Source organism: Monodelphis domestica, chromosome 5 (genome assembly GCF_027887165.1).
Source record: "Monodelphis domestica isolate mMonDom1 chromosome 5, mMonDom1.pri, whole genome shotgun sequence".
NCBI lineage: Eukaryota > Metazoa > Chordata > Mammalia > Didelphimorphia > Didelphidae > Monodelphis > Monodelphis domestica.
The window spans coordinates 302155271-302182330 of record NC_077231.1 but is presented as its reverse complement, the minus strand read 5'-3'; the positions used below and the strand labels follow the sequence as shown (position 1 = coordinate 302182330).

Genomic DNA, 27060 nt, shown 5'->3' with positions numbered 1-27060 from the left:
ACAATTCTCAGGGACTTATGAGAAAGATGCTCTCCATATTCAGAGAAAGAACTGTGGGAGCAGAAATGGAGAAGAAAAACACAGGATCAATCATGTAGTTAGATAGAGATATGATTAGTATTTTGATGCTAAAGGATCACTCTACTGTAAATATGAATAACATGGAAATAGGTTTTGAACAATGATATGTGTATAACCCAGTGGAATTGCTTGTCATCTCTGGGAGGGGGAAAGGGGGAGTCATAAATCATGTAACCATGGAAAAATATTCTAAATGTAAAAAATAATAGTAGCAGCATTTTTAATCTATACTGTTATTTTACCCCTTGAGGAATTTCCAGTGAGGTAGTTTCCTCCATCAATTCAGATTATTCGGTTGCTTCATCTAAGATCTACAGTATGTTACCAAGTTTCCTGAAGCTATCAGTTATCAAGGGTCACAAAACCAAAATGTGTCCAAGGTAGCATGTGAACTCAAGCCTTCCTAACTCTGAGGACAGATCTCTATCCATTACTCTAAACTGGATCTCATTATATTCTCCTATTCCTATATGACCATAGGGAAGTCACTTACACTCTATTTGCCTCAGTTTTTCTGCATATTAAAAAGGTTTGGGATTACATGATCTCTGAGGTCATACTCAAGTTTTAAAGTCCTAAATGATGTTACCTCTCTAGCCTCAGTTTCCACATATGAAGCATAATAGATGACCTTCCAGCCCTAGGTTAACTATGTGACTTCATCTTTCTGGGACTCAGTTTTTCCATCTATAAAAAGAGGTTTGTTTGGTACAGATGATTGCTAAGATCCTAGAATCATATTATATAAAGTGTTTTGCAATTTGCAGAGCACTTTATAAACATTAACTCATTTGAGTGTTCCAAAAACTTTAGAAAGTGACTGCTATAGCAATTCTTATTGCTATTTTATACATGAACAAACTGACTCCCAGGGAAGACAAGGGGCTTGGCCCAGGATCATATCACCAGTAAGTTTCAGAGATAAGATTTGTACTGAGATTTTCCTGACTCCAAATTCATCATCCTATTAATTAGAAGAAGATCCCCTAAGCAGTATGAATGCTGCTACATCATGGCAGGATCCTCTATAGTCCTTTACAATACCTCAAATTCTTTGAGGCCCTTCTTTCAACTACTTTTAAGGTATTATATTTCTTGGGAATTCTTGGGGATTCATTTAGAAGATTAATCCATTATCATTCCTTGTCAAGCCATTGAGAGTGTTCCCTAAGGGAAGGAAAGAAAGCTAGTTAAATATAGATTAAGCAATTGGAGAGGAATATGAATTTACAAAAACTCTGAATTCTTCAAGTTGGTGATCCTTCCAATGCAAATCACAACCATACATTGACTTGACCTTGACATACCTTGACACAACCATAACTTGGGCTCCAAGTTAGAAGGGACCGTGGAGGTAATATATCCCAACTCTCTCATTTTTTAGCTGAAATTCTTGAGAAGGTTGGCCTACATTAAGTTATTTAGACAAGTACCTTGGCCAAGGTCACAGAGGCAGTGATTGCCCCGGGATTTGAATTTACATCCTGTGACTCCATGTTGAGCACTTTTACTGCTGCAAAAACCTGCTTCACTAAAAATATCATAAGGAAAAAGACTTGTACAAGAATATTCATAGCTGCACTCTTTGTGGTGGCAAAAAATTAGAAAATGAGGGGATGCCTTTTAATTGGGGAATGGCTGAACACATTGTGGTATATGTTGGTGATGGAATACTATTGTGCTCAAAGGAATGATGAATTGGAGGAATTCCATGTGAACTAGAACGACCTCCAGGAACTGATGCAGAGTGAAAGGAGCAGAAACAGGAGACATTGTACACAGAGATGGATACATTGTGGTACAATTGAATGTAATGGACTTCTCTACTAGCAGCAATGCAATGATCCAGGACAATCCAGAGGGACTTATGCAAAAGAACTCTGTCCATATCCAGAGGAAGAACTGTAGGAGTAGAAACACAGAAGAAAAACAACTGTTTGATCACATGGTTTGATAGAAATATGATTGGGGACATAGACTCTAAAAGGTCACTCTGTTGTAATTATCCATAATAAGGAAATAGTTCTTGATCAATGGCACATGTAAAACCTAGAGTAATTGCGTGTCAGTTACGGGATGGGTGTTGGGAGAGGGGAGGGAAAGAACATGAATCTTGTAAAGATGGAAAAAATATTCTAAATTAATTAATTTAATCAAATTTAAAAAAATGTTATCCTATACAACTGTTGGCCATGGTTTTCCATAAAGCCTCCACTGGGGATCTACTGAGAATACTGGAGACTTTACTTTTATTAATTTTTTCTCCTGGGAAATAATTTTCTTTAATAGATGTCCACCCATCTATTATCTCTTTGCCATCTGATTTTTACATCTCCTTTGTCTGATCTAAGCATTTCTTTTTTTAAATGATGGCTGTATCTCTTGTTGCACTAGTCAGTACTAATAACATCCACTGCCTACTCATGCCCTCCATCTTTTAATTCTGAGATGGTGGGACACTGTGATTCAAAGCCACAGAACATTAGTAGGAAAGAAGAATCCTGAGCAGGTAGTGAATGAAATGGCAGGATATTTAGGTACCAAGGTGGATCAAGGGAGAAATGTGAGGCCAAGGAAAGCTTTCCTGGCCTCCTCCTATTACACTGCATCAGCAGCTTTGTCCTCTGCCAACATAGTGGTCCAGGGTCTTGTTGGATGATGTGAATATACCACACTGACCAATCCATCAAAGCAATTATTCATTCACTGTGGCAGCTGCTGTGAAATGACCCAGATTGCAGACATCAAGCCAGTTCAAATAAGACATTTGGGGAGAGAGATCAGCAGAGCCAAAATGAGAGATGGGAACACCAAACTGGATATTTTCCAAGCAACCATGATCTGAAGAGTCAATTTTTTTAAGACAATCTGACTAAATAATACAGGGGATACAAGAGCTGAGTTCAAATTTGACCAGAGACATTTACTGGCTGCATGATCCTGGGGAAGTCATTTAATTTTCACCTGCCTCAGTTTCATTGTCTAAAAAATAAGAATAATAATAGTGCCTACATCCCAGTTTGTGAGGATCTAATAAAATATTAATTTTAAAGTACTTTACAGAGAATCTAGCACATTGGAAATGCTATATAGATATTATCTGTTATTGTTATAGTCAATCAAATACCTACTATTTACCAAAACCTCTTTCAGCTGATTAAGGGCAACAAGTACAAAACTAACAAACAAATCAAAACAATAACTCCAAAAAATAAAGTAAATACCAAGCATTTATGAGTATTCCTACAATTAGAACTTGCCCAGTAAAATAGAAATAAAATGTAATTTTGGGAGGGAGAGATCATGCAGACTTCATAACAAAGGAAGCACCTTCAAAGAAGCCAGGGAACCATCAAATCACATCTTCTAAACTTCTGGCTGGCTATGCACAGAACGACTTGAAGCTATAGTTACCACCTTGGGCCCCACTGGACAAAATGCCCTCTAAGGCCTCTTCTTGGGCAGCTTGGTAGCAAGGTGTATAGAGTGCCAGGACTGAAGTCAGGAAGACTCATCTTGATGAGTTAACCTGGCCTCAGACACTTACTAGATGTATGACTCTGGGCAATGCCACTTACCCTATTTGCCTCCATCGCCTCATCTGTAAAATGACCTAGAGAAAGAAATGGCAAACCACTCTAGTATCCCTGCCAAGAAAATACCAAGTGGGATCGCAAGGAACCAGACATGACCGAAATGGCTAAACAACAGTAATATCTCTTCTAGATTTAAAATCAGGATCTCATGATTTTCTCTGATGGTCTTCATTTCACAGAAGTTTGCCCACTTGAGGGAAAAACTCGTGTGTAGTCACGAAGGATACCTCTGGCCTAATCTCAGATCTGCCACTGCCATGTGATCTCAAACAAATTTCTTTATAACTTTGACATGCTCAATTCCAAAGAGATGCATCCATTCTAAAATTCTATTAATCCTAAATCTAAGTTTTCAATCTGAAAAGAGAACTCAAATGTCATGTAAGCTGACCTTCAAGATTTATAGTTACCGAAGAAAAACAACTGCTTGACTACGGGGGCCGAGGGGACATGATTGAGGAGAGACTCTAAATGAACATCCTAGCGCAAATACCAACAACATGGAAATGGGTTCCGATCAAGGACACATGTGATACCCAGGGGAATCGCGCTTCGGCTATGGGAGGGGCGGTGGGAGGGGAGGGAGGAAAAGAAAATCATTTTTGTGTTCAATGAATAATGTTTGAAATTGACCAAATAAAAATAATGTTTTTTTAAAAAAAAGATTTATAGTTAAAGAAGTAGAGGCAGGTAGGTGACAGAGTAGATAGAGCACCAGTTCTGTGTTCAAATCTAGTGTTAGTCACTTCTTAGCTGAGTGACTCTGGGCAAGTCACTTAACTCTAACTATCTAGGTCTTACTGCTCTTCTGTCTGTTATGTAAGGGCTTAAAATAAAGAAGAACTGGAGGCCTGGGAAGGTCAAGTGAAAATTATGATGATGCCTCCAAACTATTATTTTTCAGCAAGTGAATTGAAACTGAAATAGCAATACTCAGGGTCATTTGAAAAACGTGGTCTTCACTTCTGTTTCCCCTTTTGCTGCTAGAGTTGGGTCCCAATAGGTGGAACTGAAGCCCATGACAAGGACAAATGTTTAATAAGAATCTACCTTGAGGACGAAATCATTTAAGCTTGGCTAGACAGTCTGTAATTATCCCCAGTTAGTAAATTCTATAATTAGCCCAGTTTCTTAGAAGTTAAGTGCTTTTAAGTCCTGGATTTTGTAGGAAAATTCAAATGCATCACGAAGATATAACATATGCCTTCATAATAACATACCGTCGGAGGGATTTTCACTTGGGGTGTCATCGCCGAGTTATCATTGACATTGAACTAAATGGATGAAAATGGCACGGGGTGAACCGAACAGCAGTCAGGACTGGCTAACATGAGAAGCCTTAGGGCAGGGGCTCCTAACTTTCAACACCTCACGAGCCCCTTTGGCAATAGGGTGATGCCTATGGACCGCTTCTTAAAAATGCTTTTACATGCATGAAATGAAATGCAGGGGGTTACCAAAGAAACTTTTTTTTCTTCCTTTGAAATACATTTGTCCCTTTTTTTTTTTAAGTTCATGGACCCCAGGGTAAAAATTCCTGCCTCAGGGTAGATTCATAGACACAAAGCAAGGTCACCAACCTAGTTCCTTCTCTACAGAGAAAATGGCATTCAGAGAAAGCCAGCCGACATCAGGGAAAGAAAGCCCCAGAATGGCTTCGGAAACCTTTACCTGATCAGTTTATACACTAGTGTGGCTTAATAAAGACTCTCCTTTAATTAAAAGAACCTCAAATTATCCCAGAGGACGACTGCTTTAGAAAAAGGTTAAAAACGTAACCTCTGAACACCAGAGCGGATGCTGTGACTTTGCAAAGACTCCTGGTGTCTGCTTAGGTTGGAGGGGCGTCCCCTCTGCTCAGAGCTAACACCAGGGCAGGGCCAGGGCACTCTATCCCAGGATACACTTCCTACCTCTGCTGGCTGCACCCCAAGTGGGCACATCTGCCTCCCTGTGGCATCACCGCTCATCTGGACAGTTCCACAACATTTAACTCGTGTTCCTGACTCGACTTCCCCACCAATCCATCATCTATCCATCCATCCACTAAGGCAAAAGCAATTGTTCTCAAGCATACATACCATAGAGTCACTCCCACTCTCCCTAATGAATTCCAATGCCTCCCCCTCACCTATAGGATCAAACAGAAGCCCCTTTTTTGTCCATTAAAGCTCACCATCCCCTGCTCTTCCCACTGTCCTTAGCCTTCTCCACACATGCCATGAGCCATTTTCCTTGGCCTATTGGCTCTAATCCATCCACATTAGCCTATTGGTGATTCCTCACACATGTTATTCCATTGTCTCCATGTTCTTGTACTGACTGTCCCGTATCCTAGGGAGGTTCTTCAGCCTCATCTCCTCCACCTTTTACTTCTGCTGCCTTCTTTCCAGCCTCAACTCAAGTCCCACTGACTCTGGAGGCCTTTCCTGGCCCCTTCAGGTGCTGGTGCCTTCCTTGGGAGATGACCTTCCACAGACTCTGCATGTGTGTACGTGCATGTGTGTATGTGTATAGCACATGCATTCATTATTATTCACACACACACAAGTTTATGTGTATTCACATGTGCTTGGTATAAATATGTACATACACATACACGTTCACATGTATGCATATATGCACATAGTGTTTATATGGTATAAATATGTGTTGTAGATTTATATATACATGCAGTATATAGTATATAGACAATCATTCATATTTATATGTATTTACTACATTTATATATACTATATATAGTATGCATGTATGTGAGTATGTGTTTGTATAGCACACATTCAATATTAACATATACACATTTTATGTGTTTACATGTGGTTGGTATAAACACATACATGTGTGTATACATACATGTTCACATACATATATATGCACATAGTGTTTATGTAATATAAATGTGCTGTAGATATATACATATATATATACTATATATAGTGTATAGACAGAAATTTATATTTATATGTATATACTACATATATACTACACATATACATATAGTATTGTGTATGTGCATGTATGTATATGTATAGCACACCCATTTATTATTATTAACATATACACAAGTTCATGTGTATTCACACATGCTTGGCATAAATGTATATGTGTGTACATGCATGTTCACATGCTTGCATATATGTATGTAGTGTTTATATTATATAAAATATGTTATAGATTTACCTATATACACAGCATATATAGTATATAGATAGACATTTATATTTATATGTATATCCTGCTTTTATATATATGTACATATACATATATATAGGTGTCTACACTACTATTTGTGTGTCTGTCTACACTAAATATATATACTTAGTGTAGACAGACACACACACACATTATCCTAATTATTCACCTTTCATATTAGACTGTAACTACCTTAAGGAAAAAGTGCTTTTTGCCTCTACTGTATCCTTCACATTTAGCACAGAGCAGAGCCTGATACATAGAAACTACTTATGTATTTGTTGTCTGGCTGTGGCAATAAAATTGCTGGTTATTGCTCTGCCTGCCTGTAGAGGCCCATGATTGAGGCTTGTAAAGGTCCATGTTAGGGTTCTGTGGCTTGCTTGATGAAGGTCTTGGCCATCTTAGTGAATCGGCTCTCTCCCGTGCACCCAGAGAGCCAGCCGGCCAGTGACATGTACTTAGATGTTTAGCTATGACTCAACATCATCCTAAGGGTCCCCCTCCATGAATCTTTTACGGCTGCCCAACTCCAATGCGCAGCCATCCACTGTGTATCCTTCTCCCCTTTTTAACTATTTGTACTAACAACCCTAAAGGGCAGCTCTTAACCTTGTCCTGAAAGGCTGGCACATTTGGAATTGACAATGAATAAATGTCTTTATTTCGGAGAGTTTGGGCACCACCACCAGGCCTTAGTGACACATCTATGCCATTCCCAAGTCCCTTCTCCCCAAAATAGATCCTCATTCGCTAAGATGTGGCCTGGAGGGACAGAGGAGAGCAAATCCAGAAACAGGTAATGACCAGGTCAGTTTCCATTGCTGACCTTCCCCTCCCAGGCCATCCTTCCTGTCCCTTGCTAGCAACAACTTCAAATGAAAAGTCAGACACTTTTCAGAGAGGTCATTTCATTGGACATTTAAGCATTCTCCTTAAGAAAAAAAGGAAAAGTCATCCTTAGGACATTCACTTTTGCATCCTCTTTCCTTTGAGATAATGGATGGAGGTAGAGGGAGTCACCAATTGGTTAGATACCAATCCTGAATTATTTTTCTCTCCCTCTGAAGGAACAATGAATGCCAAGCTTGCACTGGTCTATGCGCACACACACACACACACACACACACACACACACACACACACACACACACACACACACACTTCCCACAGAGGTCAGTGACTTACGGCAGGGTGCCCAGCACAGTAGGTGTAGCTGGCATGGGACTGGTAGTGCAAGCTTGCTCTTGGAAAGGTATAGCTGTTCCAAGCTGGTTGGCTGCTGTTCCACTGGGAGCTGAAGCCGGGACTCATGGTCACTCTGGATTTACTGTTTTGGTATGTTCTCACCGTTGAGCTGGACTATTAAGAAAATAAAAAGACGGATGAAAAAGAACTCTAGTCAACCACAGGCCAGCTATACAGAGCAACATGCATTCTCCTAACCATTGTTCTCATTTAGAGGGTGCTTTTTGGTTTATAAAGTGCTTCACGTAGACTCTCTATGTGATTTTTGAGCCTTACAATATTTGAGCTAGAATGTAAGCACTATTCTTAGGTCCATTTAACAGAAGAGAATATTGAGGCTAAAAGAAGTTAAATGACTTGCCTACACAGTTAAGTAAATATCAGGAGCAGGACTGAAGTCAAGACCTGCCAGAGTCTCAGTGGAGCACTTTAGCCACTGTACCATTTAGCTAACTTATAGTCCATGTGATCATCTCCCCAAGACTCTGTTAACAAAGGGAGGGGGATTCCCTGGATAAACAGATAATATTAAAGGTGGTCCTACCATCTTCTTTCTGTTTGAAGGGATGCAGGACCACAAAGCACCAGAACTAATTGAAATGGATAGTATTGCAAACAGTTTTCTCTAGTCGCAACATGCAATTCCATCGTCTAGAAATGAGATATGGCTTAGTGATGCCTGTAAAGGTGACATTTTCAATTATAGGAATGTTCTTGCTTTCCTGCACCCACTGTGGAAATTGACTATTGCTTTCACTGGAATGCAATAACCCCAAAATGGGAGAGTTGGCTAGGATGAGATTAAGGAACAGAACAACAGATTGGAGGGTGAGCCTGCTCTTCTGGAAATGAGGACTTCAAATCATCTGAATCCATTTCTTCTCTCCCTGACAGAATCAGCAGAAATCTGAAGAAGATCCAAAGTACCACCTTATCCACTCCTTCCTATACCGATATCCAGCTCTCTACTTTCCTTCTTCCTGTTGCTTCTGTAATATGTGGATAATAATAGTGTCTTTATTAGGAGGTGGTTGTGAGGATCAAATGAGGCTTATAAGATATGGAAAGTGTTTTCCAGACCCCAAAATGGTACTGTAAATGATAGCTATCATCATCATTATCATCATATTAAAACAGGGATGAGAAACACCATTTCTATCTTGCTATGATTAGAATCCAAATTCCTCCGTTTATTATCTGCTTAAGTAAGCATAAAGGAACACAGGATGATGGCCAACCTTGACCATATTTCCAAAGTATTTTTTCTTGGATTTCTGTGGCATAGCCTGATATTGTTTTAGAAGAAAGCACTTGTCAGCATTTTGTGGGGAAAGAACTGTTTACCCAAGTAGAATGATTTTATCCCCAAATGAATTATATTTCTAAAACTGAGTGTCCCACTATTTCAATTAGGAAAACAAAGGAGTTGACACCATTGCCATTATTAGGCTCAATAGAGGGATGGGTATTGATCCATTAGGTTAGATTTGGAGGGTATTAAACACCCTGAGAATGGCCAATATTAGAATACAGCTTGAGTATCCTATGGAAATTAAGGGTAAAATATGACTCCATCATTCAGGAACATTTTATTTCATTTATAAAACATTTACTAAGTATATACTACAGGTAAGATTCAGATTTTGTGCATATATTGGGAAGAGAGACAAAAACAAACCTGGAGAAGGAGGAGAGGAAGAATGAAGAGGAGGAGGAGGAGGAGGAGGAGCAGGAGGAGGAGGAGGAGGAGGAGGAGGAGGAGGAGGAGAGAAACAAAGAAAATGAACAAGATGGAAAGAAAAGAAATTGTCTCATCATTGCATATTTCCTGAGTTTAAATGGGAACATTTGTTCTGGGCTCTGACTCCCCCAAATCTTGAAATATAAATTAAAGGTGGAAAAAGGTAGCAGAAGATAGCAATAGAGTGATAAGAATGGGACAAAGGAAAAAGAGAGATACTGTAGTGTTGGAATAGAGAAAATATTTCCAGGGAACAAGTGGCCAAAGTTTTCATAGAAAAGAAGAAATAGCCTCTTTTCACATGATGTGTAACTGGATTTTTCTAAAGAACCAAGTAGGGGAAGAAATATGCTTCAGCAACCTCAAGAAGGGAGGGAGGAGGAAGAATATTAAGGATATTTCATGGAGAACTTTAATATGAACATATACTGGAGGCTAATGATGCAAAGGAACATAAATTTCTTAGGAGATGCAAATTATTAGAAACTTCACTGAAATAGACTAGCAATGCTCCTCTCTGATAGTTTCATCATTTGCGCATGACAATGCACTATAATTAATGTATATCATGCTTACAATTAATAATGGGTGATAGACAACAATAACTATACAACAACATATGACTATATGGCTTGTTTTGTCTATACATTCTGTAATCATGTTCCCTTGTGACTTTTAGTCATCTAAATAAGAAGAAACAGGTTTGTTTTTATTATCTTGAATCTTACCTGGAATTAGGCTATATTTTTTAAAGAAAAATTGAAAACATTTGTAAAATTCTAAGTTAGTCAATGTACATGTATAAGGAAAGAAAGTCCAGTGTCTTAACTAGATTACTGGATTTGGAGTCAGGAAGATCTGAATTGGAACTCTGCCAAAGACACATGTCAGCATCTACCTGCTGTTGCTGTTGCTGTTGCTGCTGTTATTGTTATGATTGTTTAAATAATTATTTTCCCCTCATTTAAAGTCAGTCTGAAGACAAGGAAACAGACTTTTTTTGGACTTAATTTTGGAAGAGTATTTGTAGATTTTGTATGCAGGGGACCTAAATGACTGACTTTATTTAGGTCAGTGTAAGTATTGAAAAGAAATCTTTTGACGTCTCATTGAAACTATCTTAAGGACAACTTCCACAGTAAAGACTAGTACTGAGATGTGATATACTTCTTCATTTTCCCACATAATTTGAATTTCTTTGGATTCTCAGGGCTATTGTGATATTTTTATTTATAGTAAATGATTTGTTTTGGTTAGTTGATAAGGAATCATAAACTTATTGGGTATAATTCTTGTCACATCACAGAATCACAGAACTTGAGAGTTGGAAGGGACCTCAGTAGAAAGTTAATATAATCATCTCTACTAGAAAAATCAACAATATGCCAAAAACCATACTAGGATCATGGAAGATAAATGCAATGAATGAAATCATCCCTATTTTCAGGGAACATATATTTTTAAGGGAAGAAAATAATATGTATAAGTATCCAGTAAATAAATACAAAGCAAATTAAATTGTTAAATCCAAGGAAATTTTAGTTTCCTATTAGAATCACCCCATCTCTGCCCAAGGTCTCTGAGAAGGGGAAGCCCAGTACTCTTCTAGGTAGGTAGCACATAATATAACACTTTTAGACAGCTTTCATCGAAGTATCATCAGTATTTTGTACTGATCTCAGCCCTAAATTGACTTCTTTTCTTGCTTTCATCCAATTCTCCTGGTCATGCGATCATAGGGCAAACAGAGCAAATCGAATTTCTCCTTCATGTAAGAGCCTTTCAAATACTTAAATTCAGCTATATTCTCAAGAGCTTACAGCCCTATTTCCATCCACCTGACATCAGATAATGTGGATTCATGGCCCTCTACTTTCTTAGTTGTGCTCCTCTGGATCTGTTGCTGTTGTTGAGCTGTTGTTCACTCATGTTTGAATCTTCTTGACTTGATTTGGGTGTTCTTTTTTTTTGTCAAAGATATTGGAGTTGTTTGCCATTTCCTTCTTCAGCTCATTTTATAGATGACAGGGTTGTGACTCTCTCGGCTTTATACACTTAGTAAGTACCTAAGGCCAGATTTGAATTTAGGAAGGGGAGATTTTCTGATTCCACATCATGTGCTCTATACACCATGCCACTGAGCTGCCCTCCTTTTGATACTCTCCCAAAATTAAGCTATAATTCCACAATTGAACATAAGATTATCCAGATTAAGTCTGATGAGGATAGAGTACAGTAAAATGATTATCTACTTATTGCTAAAAATAACGCTTTTTTTATTCAATGTAGCCCAAGATAGTACTTGTTTTTTGGCTACCATATTGTACTGAGGACTCTTATCGAGCTTGCAGTCTAGGAAAAGCCCAGAACAGATGCTAACTAATCAAACCTGGTACATTCTCTACTTGCAAAAACGAATGTTTGTACTCAAGCTCAAGACTTACATTTGTCTCCATTGACTTTTACCTTATCCTAATAAGAATAATAGCCTACAGTTCTATACTGTCAAGATTCTCAGTCAAATCTGGTAAGATTCTTGCCATATTTATGTCACTTGTGAATTTGACAATCATACCACCCATGACTATTTAAATCTTTGATAACAATGTTAACCCGTGCATAGAACCAGACACAGATCTGGGGATCTCCCTACTCTTGTCATGATTAATATTGAATTATCAATGATAACCCTTAGAATCAAGCCATTTAGCAAATTTTGAATACTTCCCTTTTTATTGTTTAATTCCTGTATCTTTATCTTCTTCAAGACATTATGAGAAAATTGAAAAAAAATCAAGGTTAAATATATTCCCAAATTTTTCTCTTATCTTCTACTTTGTAATCCTGTCCAAAAAAGGAAAAAGTTTACTTTCACATGATCTTTTCTTGACACATCCTTGCTATCTTTGCAACCCACACCCACCCTTCTTGCTCATTACTAACCATTTCTTTAATGATCTATTGGCTATGTCTTTCTGTATATTTTGTCAATACTAAATCTTGGCAATGTGTAATGATATATTGCATGATTTTTAGTGCTTCCTTACAAAGTTTGTAACTATCAGAAAATTTAAGAATGGATTTTCTGTAGTTTCTACAAATTTTCCTCAAAAAAAGGAATCAGGAATCACCAAAAATTTTTGAGGAAAGGAATGATATGACATGACCAGATATGCATAAGAAAAATTATTTTGCTACCAGTGTGAAGGGCAGATTGCAAAGAGGTAAATGTGTCTGATAAGAACCTATTTCACTAATATAAATCAGTGGCCACTTAACTATATTTGCCTCAGTTTTCTCATCTTTAAAATGAGCTGAAGAAGGGAAACCACAATCTATTCCATATGTTTGCCATGAAAACCCCAAATGGGATCATGACTGTAAAACAACGGAAGTAAGTTGCTACTGATGAGGATATGTTCAGGTATAGAAATCGAAAAAAAAAATAAAAACAAAGAGATGGAGACAGAAATGAGAATGGTCATTGAATGGATATGTATCATTAAAGCGAGGGAAGAGTAAATGGTAACAACAAGATTTCCAGCCTGAGAGATGGAAGTGTCAGAAGTCAGTACAGTGTTATTCACGAGAGAGAGAAAGAGACAGACAGACAGACAGACAGAGACAGAGAGAGACAGAGACAAAGAGAGACAAAAAGACAGACAGTGAGGCAGAGAGAGACAGAGAGACAGAAACAGAGAAAAAGAGAGACAAAAAGACAGACAGACAGAGAAACAGACATGAGAGAGGCAGAGAGAGAGAAAGAGACAGTGAGAGACAGAGAGAAATGTACTGATTCATTTCAACTGGGAAAATACACGGAGAACTGGGCTGACCTGGGCAAGTCCTGGACAATCACTAAGATATTATATTATTCTGGGATTTCATAAGAATATGGCTGTGGTTTGATTACATACATTACCAATGCTACTGAACAACAGCATCTGTATGGAAAAAGCTATGCCAGAAATCATGCTAATAATTATAGCAATAACATTTATTTGCTTGCAATGGATGGACTTTAGTTTTTGCAAAGTGCTTTCATATTTCTTATTTCAACAAGAGATAGAGTGAATTTTCCTAATTTTTGCTAAGGAACACCATAAAGTGGATTTTAAACATCTGCATACATCTGTACACACATATGCACACATATATTCAGTTGAATATAAGCCCTTTAGGGCAGGAGCATTGTGTTCTCTTATTACTCCTGTCCACAAGCAGAGATCCTCACATATAATAAACACTTAAGAAGTATTTTCTGAATCGAATTATCGGCACATTGATTTCAGCTGAACCAGAATTAGGTCAAATTATGTTTAGAATAAATTCAGTTGAGTTTGCAGGGAGCACAGAGGTATAAAGACAGTCCAAGGGGAAAGGATAAATAGCACAATGATACTAAGATCAGAGATTTAGACCCAGCCTTGATCAAGTCCACACCCTTCCTTTTGCAGATGCAGAAACTGAGGCGGAGATAGACTTTACCTTAAGTAACATAGCCAGTAGGTACCTAAAACAAGACTTGAATTTGTGACTTTCTGATTCTAAATCCACTAAACCACAGCACTCAGGACAATCTGACAGCAGGTGCTTGGGTCTTGTGATCATGTCCAGAACAACTCCAGCACCAGGAGGTGAGATAGAGTATCCCACAGCTCAGTGGCACCTGGGCCTTCAAGGAGAGCATCCGGTGAAGGCACACTGTCCATTCGTTGCCTTGAAGAAGAGTTATAGGAGCCTTTCCTTCCTTATCTTTGTTGGTGCCTAGGGAGGACCTCTGCTCCTTTGATGCTAGTCCAGATGACCCTCTCTGTTGAGTCAGGCATACTGCATGGAACTGAGCCTGGCTGCTGCTGCTGCTGCTGGGTGTGTGTGTGTGTGTGTGTGTGTGTGTGTGTGTGTGTGTGTGTGTGTGTGTGTGTGTGTGTGTCTATTTCTGTGCATTTTCCTCAATTCCATACAAATTTTTCCTGAAACTTTTCAGTTAACTAATTCCATATTAATATGAAGTGCACCAAGGAGGAGAAGGATCTCTTGGGTGTTTCTTTTCTGTGGTACCTCACAGGAAGTCCAAAAGGCACAGTTTCCACCCCACCACTTTCCAACTCTCAAAAAGGGTTTTCTGAGTTCTGTTCCCACCCCCTGCCCCAAGCAAAGACATCCTAGTTGGAGATTTCTAAAGATTTCACTTCCAGGGAACCCCCAAGCAGAGTGGGAATGAACCCTGCAGCCCACACCAGCCCACTCATTACTCACTGTGTGAGACAAGTGCTTACTTTGTTCATGGACAAAGGTTTGGGAGGGGGGACTTGGGAGTTGACTGGGGGGTGGAGGGAAGGAGCAAACTGCCATGGAAGAAAAAGAGGTTTCTTTCAAATAAATCTTTGTATATGAATCTAAAGCATTGACACTCAGGGGAAAGGAGGCTGCACCAGGAAATGGGGAAAGTCCTTTCCTGACCCCACCCCTGAAGGGAGGAACACAACACTGCCTTCTTTTCTTGGACATATTATTTGTCGTTTTTTTCATTCCCCAAAATGAATCTTAATCTCAGCCTCAATTGCTTGACATTTGTTTGTGGAGGGTAAGGATGTGTGTGTGTGTGTGTGTGTGTGCTTTGTCCAACAGAACAGGATGCTGGTAATGTGTTTCTTCCTCAGCTCCTTCTATTGACTTGTGAACATCAGAAATGTGAGTGAATGATCCTTGGTAAGGATTCTCATTACCAAATGAGCATAAAACATGCTCCAAAAATAAATGGTCATTCCAGGCACTGAATTTCTCATGATTAAGTTTTAAAACTTCAAGGCAATGGATTGTGATGGACGATATAAGGTAGGAGGAGTTTCTGCCCTCAGGGGAAAAGGAATAATAAATAAAAATTCTGTGCAGACAGCTAGGGAATGGAAGGTAGATGTGTACCATCATAAAGGGAGCTGGTACAAGGGAAATACTTGGCTTCTCTCCGTACCTTCCGTATGTCCTCATTCACATATGGGGCCCAATCATTAAAATATGGTATATATGAGTAGATGACATGCAAATCTGTCTAACCAATTCTGTTTTGTCTCTTAAATTCTAGCCATGCATAATCACAAACTTAGCAGCTCCCTGTTGGACATTCCTTCTCAGATTCTCTCTTTCTCACCATTTCTTTTGATGGGACCATAATATTCCTCATCACTCAAGCGGGTGATTTGAAACTTCAAAGTCATACTCAGCTCCATAGTGTTAAAGGTAAGCCAGCTAACCCTGTGGAGGCATTTCTACTGGTGTTTCCCATTCTATCACAATTTTAGAAAAGGTTCCCCATTGTCTATATACCTGCTCATGTATGTACACACACAGGTTATGCATGTTCATGATCAATCTCACTATGCAATCATTTGACAACCTGTCTTTCTACCTCTTCAGAATCTCCTTCATCAGTTCCCTCCTCTCCCCTCCTCCTCTCTCTCTCTCTCTCTCTCTCTCTCTCTCTCTCTCTCTCTCTCTCTCTCTCTCTCTCTCTCTCTCTCTCTCTCTCTCTCTCTCTCTCTCTCTCTCTCTCTCTCTCTCTCCCCCTTTCTCTTTCTCCTGCCTATGCTGTCACCCATCCAATTCAATTTGTCTTCTAAACATGCACTAAAATAATTATTTAAAAGTCCAGGTTCAATTATGTCACTCCATACTCAAAACCCCCACAAATAAACCAATAAAAAAACCAAAATGAACTCTTCCACATTTCTTTATTACCTTAAGAGTAAAATACAAATTCCTTAACTTGTTGTGTAAGGGCCTACCTCACTGGTTCTTAGCTACCTTTCCAGCCCAATTTCAAACTATTCCCTTTAATGAATACCAGCCAGACTGGCCTCACTGCTCCCTGACTCTCTCTCTCTCTCTTCCATCTAGATATGATCACATAATCCCTCTCCTAGCCTGGGAATGAATTTCCTCCTACTTCATACCTTTCAGAATTCTTAGCTACTTTTAAGATGCAATTCAGATGCCTTCTCTCCTCTGTAAAGCTTTCCAGATATTAGTATTAGCCATAAATCCCATCTTCTCTTTGTCATCTACATTACTGATTTAAATACACATGTTTTAAACCTTCTAGTGGCATGGAAGCTCCTCGAGGAGGGGGCATCTTCACTTTTGTCTGTATCTCCAAAAACTAACCCAGTGCTTTCTAAATCTCTATGTTGCTTAATGCCTCTCAGAGGTCACTGAATTGCCCTATTCTGGGGTTGAGGGAATCAGTTTACAAGGAAATCAAATATATATATATATATATATATATATATATATATATATATATATATATATCAACCCATCAGGGGCAAAGTTTTTCATATTTAAACACTTTCATCTTTTTCTCAGTCATATACAACCCTTGATGACCCTATTTGAGGTTTTCTTTGCAAAGATACTGGAATGGTTTTCTAGTTCATTTTCCAGGTAAGGAAACCGAGGCAGATAAGCTCAAGTGACTTACTCATGGTCATTCTGCTAGTAGATTTGAACTCAAGGTGAAATATCTTCTAGATTTCAGGTCTGGTGCTCTATCCACTGAGTCAACTAACTACCCCCTCATGTTTGAACTGCTTATACTTGAATACTTTTGAGAATGTCAGGTCACCAGTTATGATTCTGTTGTTTCTCCTGGCCAGACTGTCATCTCCTGCAGAGGATAAACCTGTTGTACCATTTTAGTATTCCTACCACTTAGCATAGTACTAGTACAATCTTACTATTTTGTAAGATTGTTTAATGAATATTTGTTGATTGATGAAATCAGCTTCTTATGATATATGTACATATGTGTATGTATGCATGCATATACATGTGCTTTATGTATGCATATACATGTATGTTTGTGTATATGTGATTATATTTCTATATTTGAATGTACTTCTGTGTATGTGTAGTAGTAGTAGTAGTAGTAGTAGCAGCAGCTAGTGACAGTAGTTAGTAAGTAAGCTTTTATTAAGCATCTATCTATATCCTGGGCATTGTGCTAGGTTTTAAGGACCCAAAGCAAAGTAAATGCTAATGTGTGCTCTCAAAGAATTCACAGTCTGAGGAGGAGAGAACATTTAATGTGTAGTCACATCCAGGGAAGTTGGGAAAGGCTTCTTGTAGAAGGTGAGATTTTGAAGGAAACTATGAGACAGATGAGAAGGAGGTGCATTGTGGGCACAGAGGATGGTAAGTGGAAATACATGGAGTCTACCAATGGGTTATCTTCTGAAAGGAATTGCAAGGGGGCCAATGACCCTAGGCTGCAAATAAATGTGACTGAAAATGGAAAGGTTGGAGACTCTGAATCAGGAAGGACTTTTAATGTCAAGCCAAGCAGAAGCCATTATATTATATTAGAACCTGTAATGGATAGGGATCCATTGGAAGTTATTGAGAAGAAAGTGATATGGTAAGACCTGTACTTTGCAGAGATCATGATGACAGCTAAGAGAAAGATCTTCAGGGGTAGGGAAAGACTTGGATCTTTGAATAAAGCCTTAACACAAGTAACCATTAACTTCTATGTGGATAAAAGGGTCACTCAGTGTAAAAAGCCAGGACAGGCTAGGTGCTAGACATCTGTTTTTCCAAGCTATTACTGGGCCAAGGCCTAGACTAGACCTATCTCATTCCCTTTGGGCTATCTTGCCTCTCTATGCACTTTGAATTCCCAGGTATGGTTCTGGTTAGAGGGAATTAATACTATATGACTATAGAAGAGAAAGTCATCATAGCTATAGGATTGGAAGATGGGCAATATAATGATTTTGCCAAGAATGATGGAAAAAATAAAATGAATAAATGCATTTAGAAAAGTCCACCTGAAAACAGTAAGTTTGGCACTTACATTCATTGATCCTGGATGAGCTCTCTAAGTAATACCACACAGAGGAAGAGCCAAAAACCAAAGATAGAGCCTAAAGGAAAATCATGATGAGATGGAAGCATTATCCCTATGGGGAAGTTAACACAGAAATGGCAGATCTCTTTAATTGGAAACTTACCAATTAAGTGTTTATAACTGAATGTTAGTAATTAAATGACTTCATAATTGTTCTCTAGTTATTTCACATGTTTTTAAGCATTTATTGTGTGTCAACTGCGTGCAAGGACCAACATTTAGATGAGACAGAATGGGAGCAAATGAAGCCAGGGTAGGTAAAATAAGGATGACTGAATAAATCCATCAACATTTACTAAATCCCTACTACATGACTGACACTAGGAAGGACACTGGGGATACAGATATATATTACCATCACAATGAAATCAAGGGCAAAATGAGCCATGGGACTAAATGTTATGGTAATGGCAAAGGGTAGGCTTTGTGTGAAGGAGATAGTAGATAGGATGGAATGATTGGAAGCTTTAGTCAGAGAAAGTTTCATTTCTGAGTGATTCTGAGAGAGAGAGAGAGTGAATTTTAAAATGTAAATAGACCTGTATGCCTTTGAAGTAGAGCAGTGGTTATTGCAATTGGCATAGATGACATATTTGTGTTCAGATTGTTAGAAGCCCATTAACATGAATATTGAATGTCTCAAAGTTCATAGAAGGTGCTGGAGTAGAGAGAAAGATTATGTCATGTCCTGAAGTCACAAGACAATTCAGAGAATGACTGCTGAGAGGTTGATGCATGATACTTACAAGAAGGAAAGTTCACAAAAGATCTATCTATCTCTCTATCTCTCTCTCTTTCTCTCTATGTATCTCTCTCTCTATCTATCTATCTCTATCTATCTATCTCTCTATCTATCTATATCTCTCTCTATCTATCTATATCTCTCTATCATCTATCTATCTATCTATCTATCTATCTATCTATCTATCTATCTATCTATCTATCTATCTATCTATGGAGAGATCTCCAAAGAAAGGCTGTTTGAAAAAGGTATTAAAGAATGATGGTAGAGGAATGGTCTGAAAGTAGTACTAAAGAACAAGGCTGTGCCCAACTCTTTTCCTGGCCTTGTGAATTGGGGATAGTTGGAGATGGAGCAATCATTTGCAGAAAGAGTTGAAATATACCTGCTGTCTTTGATAGACTCTTTTCCCATAACCAAGATATCTTACTCATCTTTCAAGGCCCTGCTCAAATCCCACCTAATCAAGGAAACTTCCTTTACCTATTCTCTCTTTTCTGGCCTCCTGCTTCCCTGATCATTGTCATAAAGTAAGACCATACCCTGTATGTAATAAGACTTCATAAATAAGGCTAGAGCATCATAGATCCAGAGGTTCAAGGGACCTAAAAGGCCCTGTAGTACAATATCTTCCTATTATAGATGATGAACTGAGTTCCAGGGAGGTTAAGATATTTGTCTAAGGTCACAAATACAGGAGTAGAATTTGAACCCATATTGGCTGACTCCATAGCCCTCGAGTTTTCCACTTCTCTGGGATGCTGAGATGAGTTCTCAGCCCAACACAACTTGATAACTTAAAATGTAATCTCTATAATAAAACAAGTCTTCATTAGCATCTATTATATGTCATTCTTTTCCTTATTGTATCCCCAGCAGATAGCCCAGTGCCTAACACAGAGTGGGCTCTTAAAACACATTTACTGACTGATAGTCAGGCATTGTATCAGGTAGTGTGGTACCAGCAAAAGGAATAAAACAATATTGAAAAATAAGGTTTAATATTGGTATCTAATCATTTAATACTTTCATCTGCCTTTCTAACTGGAGCATAAAATATTTGGGGACAGGAAAAAAAAAAACCTCCCCTAACTTCTGCATCTTTTGAGGCTCTGAGGAGAATCCTGTGCAATAATAGTTGCCAAACAAATTCTTGCTGATTGATTGATAGAAGCTCTCCCCAAGTTGGCCCTACTAAAGGCAATTAGAAGAAACAGAAGAAAAATCTGAATTCCTTAGAGGTACCAACTACAAGGAAAATATCACCCTTGTGATACCTCTTACTCAAATAAATGTGATTTCAACACTATGGATGTTCCCGTCCATGCCATAACTCATGATTTACCAGTGCCCATCCATTCTGTAGGAGTCTTGTTCATGTGCTGTCATCAGTTAACAATGAGGGTCAACAGTTAAATCCTAGTCCTAACATTTGCTATCAATAGGAGCAAGTAATACTAGCTTTTATATAGTGCTTCAGGCTTCGCAAAGTGTTTCACAAATATATTATTTCATTCTCAGATCAGCCCTAAGAAGTAGGTTCTATTACAATTACTATTATACTATTCTATTATTCTATTGTGGAAAGGAGGAAATTGAGTTATATAGCAGTTAAATGAATTTCTCAGTAACAGATAATGAGTATCTTGAACTTATGGTAAGGAATAGGCAAAGTAGGTTAGGTAACTTGTCCAGGGTCACAGCCCTAAGAAGTATCTAAGACCATATTTGAGCCAAGGACATGTTGCCTCTAGGCCTGGCTCTCAGGCCACTGAGTCAGATGTCTGTCCCACTCTGTCTGTCCCACTCATATCTTTCTGAGCTACCACTATCCATTTTGCCACCCTGATGATTTAAATCAATAAACATTCATAAGTCTTGGGTTCCCTATTTTAAAATTGTATTCAATGGCCTTTAAGGTCTTTTTTGGCTTTAAGGCTATGCTTCGTCAACACCCACTTTTGATATAAAGAATATACCAGGGAAGGACATGAACTGTCCAGGATCCCTCCATCTTGTCACATGCCAAGTCCTTCTCCTCATTTCACATGGAGGCCAACTTATTCTTCTTTAATACAGGACAAGTTGAGGTTAGAGGGTAGATTTCTCATAATTATCCCCTAAAATATTATTTTCTGTTACACAGATAAAATATAAAAAATTGTAAAAACCCATTCAAGACTTTAAGAGGTACATGGAAAGCAATGTTCCTCCCCTTATCCCCCTAAAATAACTTACTCCTTACACATGCTTTCATAGACAGTCTCCTGGTTTATTGTGGAGAGTATGCATTATGAAAGAAAGTACACCACTACCCTAATTAGTATAGACTTTTCTACAAATTGCAACCCATGATATTTTCTAGATTCACCAGCTCAAGATAACAGATGGCAATGGGATAAATTACATAAAATTGTTAAGATGGGGCAAGATGAATACATTAGAACATTTATTCACAAGATTAATGATCGAAAGAGAGAAAATTAAGAGGTACTGAAAGAGGGAAAATATATATTTCAAAAGGAGATTCAAATAAGATAGAAAGGTACTAAAGGGAATCATCAGGAACACTGGATAATGTCTTTGAAGCAATGGATGGACATTGGAATGATTTGGGAAGTTGTAGACAGTTGAATGGAAGGCTTATGATATTCATTTAAAACTCTCACAGTCATGCAAGGACAATGAAATTGTCTTTGCCATCAAGAATTCCAACATCAATGGAGAAAACCTCTAAGGGAAAATTTCAGGATTTTTCATTGTATTTCTTCAGTTAGAAATCCCTCTCCCAAGGCAGTTCTCTCTCTTGCTTGTTTGTTTTTATGAACTCTTATCTCTGTCATCTAATCCTTCCCAGCTTCTCACTCCCTCTTCTCTGTCTTTGATCTTGCCAAATGCTCCTCCACTCTGCCATACTCTCAGAATGACTGCCAACCTGAATCCAACTCTAATACCAAAGAGTCAGTTCTGGTTCTACTCTCCCACAGTCTTTATGGAACTCAGAAGACCCTTTCTTCTCTGTTCCCTATTTTATTTAAAGTCTAACCTTCATAGTCACATAGAAGTGTTTGCTCTGTTTTATTTCTTCAAATTTATCTCTATAATCAATGAATCACCCCCTCAAGATTAAATGTTTCTAGACAGCAAACATATCTACTTCTATGTATCCTGAATAGTACTAGGCACCCAGCATAGTAAATCATCTAGTTTTAGAGCTGAAAAGGAGTTTAGAAACCATGTTATACAAATTTTCCATTTCTGATCAAGAAAACCATAGTCCAGGGAAGTAAAATAACATATTCAAGATGACACAGATCTTGTGGCAGACCAAGGACTAGACTCTCAATCTGCCTTTTTCCCACCAGGACTTGCTGCTTTCACATACTAAATAAATTTAATAGAATGAGTATTTTTTCATACTGGTGAAATTGTCAGATGTAAGAACAAAACTGAAAATTCCCTAGCACTTGAAGCTCTACCAAACATTATTCCTACATGACCCCATTTGATCTTCATAATAATGTTGGAAGGTAGGAGCTGTTATCATTCTCATTTTGCAGCTGAGGGAATGGCAGCTTTGGTTAAGTGACTTGATCAGATTAACTTACTCAAAAAACATGCATTTATTAAGGGCGTACTGTTTTCCAAAAACGGTGATAAAAGAAAAAGGAAAAGTATGGTGGTTGCTTTCAGAGAGGTCATATTTTGATGAATGAGACAACAAGCCACTGATGGTGAACCTTGTGAACCTTTTAGAGACAGAGTGCCGGGATCTGCCCCAGTCCCACCCCCCCTCTCCAGACCAAGTACTATGCCCTTCCCCACAACTGAGTGCTAGGCACACTGTACCCTCTTTACTCCACACAGGTAAGGGAAAAAAAAAACTTTCCCATTGGGTTGCTAGGCAAAGGGATGGATAATGTGGAAAAATGACATCAGGCACAGTGGAGAGGGGGGAGAGAGCAGCTCTGCCCAAGTCCCTCTGCCCTTCTAGTAATAAACACAGGGTGGGGGTGGTTGCATACCCCTAGAGAGAGAGCTCTGTGTGCCAACTTTGGCACCTGTGTCATAGGCTCACCATCACTGCAATATACCGTCACCTATATATATATATATACAAGATAGACATTGTGTAAAGAAGGCTCTACTGAGTTAAAAGAGGGATGGAAGAACCAGAAAAGTATTGGAGAAGGTAGTTTTTGAGCTGAGAAACCAACAAAGTCAAGATCATATAGGCAGAACATGCCAGGAATTGGGGCAAGTCAGTGAAAGAGCACCTACTCATGAGATGAGATTGTCCCATGTGATGAAGAGCAAAGATGCCAAAGTCACTGGAGCAGAGAATAAGCTATTGTTATTTAGTCATGTTCAACTCTTTCCCTATGTGAGGTTTTTTGGGCAAAGATACTGGAGTAGTCTGTCATTTCCTTCTCCAGGACATTCTACAGATGAGGAAACTAAAGCAAACAGATTGAAATGATTTACCGTGGGTCCTACAGCTAGTAAGGGTCTAAAGTCAGATTTTAAATCAGGAAGATGAGGTTTCCTGATACTAGGCCAGGAACTCTATCCACTGCTCCACCTAGCTGCCCCACAGAATAAGTAGGCAAAGGCAAAGTGTAAGAAATCTAGAAAGGTGAGATAATAAGGTGTTGTGAGGGGCTTTAACAACCAAACAGATGGTTTGGGATTTGATCTTAGAGAAGAAAAGAAGAATCTATCTTTATTGGGGGGGGGGCAAGGTGGTATTGATATGGACACACTGTATTTTAGGAAGATGACTTTGGCCCTAGGTGAATGAGATAGGATTTAAAGTTGGGGGAGGGTTCATGTGGAGGTTCCTACCCCAAGAAATGGGGCTCTTTCCCCTCCATCAACCTGCCTTTCCAATACAACCTCAAAGCACATTAAGGAAGGAAAGTTTTACCTAGTCTACTTTTTTCATTACTTCCCCTTTCCTGGATTCAGATTCACTCTTTTTGCTCTATTTCTGGGAGCTGTTATTTCCACCTTTTCTTAGCAGTACATTTTCTCCCCTTCTCCATTCTTTTCATCTTTCACAAATATGCTTCATTTTCCTCTCTCTCACTTAGAGTTATACATACACGCATACACATTCCTCACTTCCCATCCTTGTTAATTGCTTACATCTCCTCCATTTTTTTTATATTCTTTGACAGCCCAATTCTTTTCCTTTTCATTTATTCCCTTCCCACCAATTTCTCTTCACTGTTCTCTGAGCCACTGAAATCCTCTTGTCTCCAGCCTTTCAACCATATGGGAATCCATTAATCCCCAAGGAAGATGGACAGGTAAGGTGAAGAGAGGGTAGGAAGGTTAGTTCATGGTGTCCTCGGGGCTTTTTCCTTTGCTTTGGAATGAATATCAGGAGCAAAAGGCCTGTAAGAGGGAGAAAGGACCATCTAATGCCCACCAAAGAGATGGAAAACCAAAAAAATCAAATGCCATATAATGAATCTGAGCTTCTGGGAAATGACAAAAAGCCAGCTACTCTGTCTGGCAGGTATAAGAAACCGACAGATTGATTTTAAGGAAAAAAGTCCAGAGGATTATAGGCTGAATGGAGAATATTGCAAATAGGGACCAGGGACAATGGGATGGGCCTTGACTCTCTTTTTAAAAAAATCATATACAGAGATAGCAGCTCTAGAAACATCAGCAGCAGTGTGGGGATAGACAAAAAGTTAACATATTTTAAAACATTTATATATTAAATATTGCCCTCCATCTTCTGAAGTTTGTATTATGTGTGATGGTAGTATAGTAACATATCATGGTTATCAAAGGTAAAATGGCACAGCAAAGAGTCTTAGATATTATGAAGAAGCAAGAAGAACTAAGTTGGAGTTTATTTCTGACACTCAGGAGCTAGACAATCAATGATAAATCAATTAATCGATCAATTAAGAAGCACCTAGTAGGGAGGACCTATTGGGTGCTCAGCACAATGCTAGGTGCTGGGGATACAAAGAAACAAAATGCATAATCCCTGCCCCCAAGGACTTTACATTCTATCATTTGAGAAGCTAAGTGCCTCAGTTCTCTGACTCTCAGGACAGTCCCTAAGAATATAAATTATAGACTGATTGCAAGCCAAAAAGGTGAAAGGCATTTAGACACCAACAAAATCACAGATCATTAGGCTCAGAATATCACTAATGTCAAAGGGAATTCAGGGATCATTTAGTCCAACACCTTCAATTTACAGGCACAGGGAAGTTAAATCACTTGCCTAAGATCACACAATTATTAAGCATCAAAGACAGGATTTTAGCCAAAGTCTCAGATTCCAAAGTCAAGGCATGATTCACCACATCACTCTGCCTTCTGTGATATATTCCCCTATGTGTGAAATACATATTAAAGTACAAGCATAAACTAACCAAATCCTCAAATGTTTTATGTGGAAAGGATCTTAGCTATCATCTAGCTCAATAATTTTAGAGAGCAAGGTCCCCAAAGGTCAAGTTTCTTTCTCAAGATCACACAACAAATGACTGGCAGAAGCAAGACCAAAACCCAGATCTCTGGACATTTAGCATCCACTGACTCTCTTTATCTATTTACATCTCCCAAAAATCTCAGTTGGGAAATTGAAATTTTCTCTGGAAAATAATAGCAATAATAATAAATACATAAGATCATAACCCAACCTGAATCCTACTGCAGGGCTCATTGACTGGCAGACAAATTCTGCAGCACAGATTGCTAGCCTGCCAGACCAATCCTAGCGTCCTATACACCCTGTCAGGATCCGCAGGAGAGACGGGTACAGATGGCAGATGGCAGCAAACACAGGAGCTCTTGTCCCTGCAAGCTTGGCCTCTTGTGGCCAAAAGACAGGACACGTGCTAGATCAGTGTAAATGGAGAATGCAGACAGGTGAGCTACAAAACCATAGCCTGGACCAAGCTCATGCAGAGTTCAGATGCTAGGAAAAACACTGCTTAGACCATGTGTATCCTGCAATGTTTTCTCTCTGTCTCTCCATTTATCTTTCACTTTCTGCCTCCCTTCCCCTCTCTCCCTCTCCCCCTCCTCTCCCCCCTCTCTCTGTCTCTCTCTCTCTGTCTCTCTCTCTCTCTCTCTCTGTCTCTCTCTCTCTGTCTCTCTCTCTGTCTCTCTGTCTCTCTCTGTCTCTGTCTCTGTCTCTCTCTGTCTCTGTCTCTCTCTCTCTGTCTCTCTCTGTCTCTCTCTCTCTCTGTCTCTCTCTGTCTCTGTCTCTGTCTCTCTCTGTCTCTGTCTCTCTCTGTCTCTGTCTCTCTCTCTGTCTCTCTCTCTCTCTCTCTCTCTCTCTCTCTCTCTCTCTCTCTCTCTCTCTCTCTCTCTCTCTCTCTCTCTCTCTCTCTCTCTCTCTCTCTGAAAGCAACAGTTAAACTAATTGCAGAGAACTTCGGGTCTTGCACTCAAATTAAATATTCATAGAATTGCATTTATGTGCTGCATTTAGAAGTTAAGAGACTCTAAAAACCCTTCTGCTTTCCCAGTAGTCAGCTAATCCATTAGAAATGTGATATCCACTCTAACCCAC

The 27060-nt window shown here is 38.9% G+C and overlaps 1 protein-coding gene across 15 annotated transcripts in view; it reads right to left on the bottom strand.

Moving 5' to 3' along the window:
- The window catches only part of RBMS3 (RNA binding motif single stranded interacting protein 3), a 1500462-nt gene that overhangs the window by 869837 nt on the left and 603565 nt on the right, over positions 1–27060 (bottom strand). For all 15 annotated transcript variants that reach the window (XM_056800925.1, XM_056800928.1, XM_056800932.1 and 12 more), the window contains one exon: positions 8058–8231. In XM_056800925.1, coding sequence (XP_056656903.1) covers positions 8058–8231 — 174 coding nt within the window. The remainder of the gene's footprint in view (positions 1–8057; positions 8232–27060) is intronic.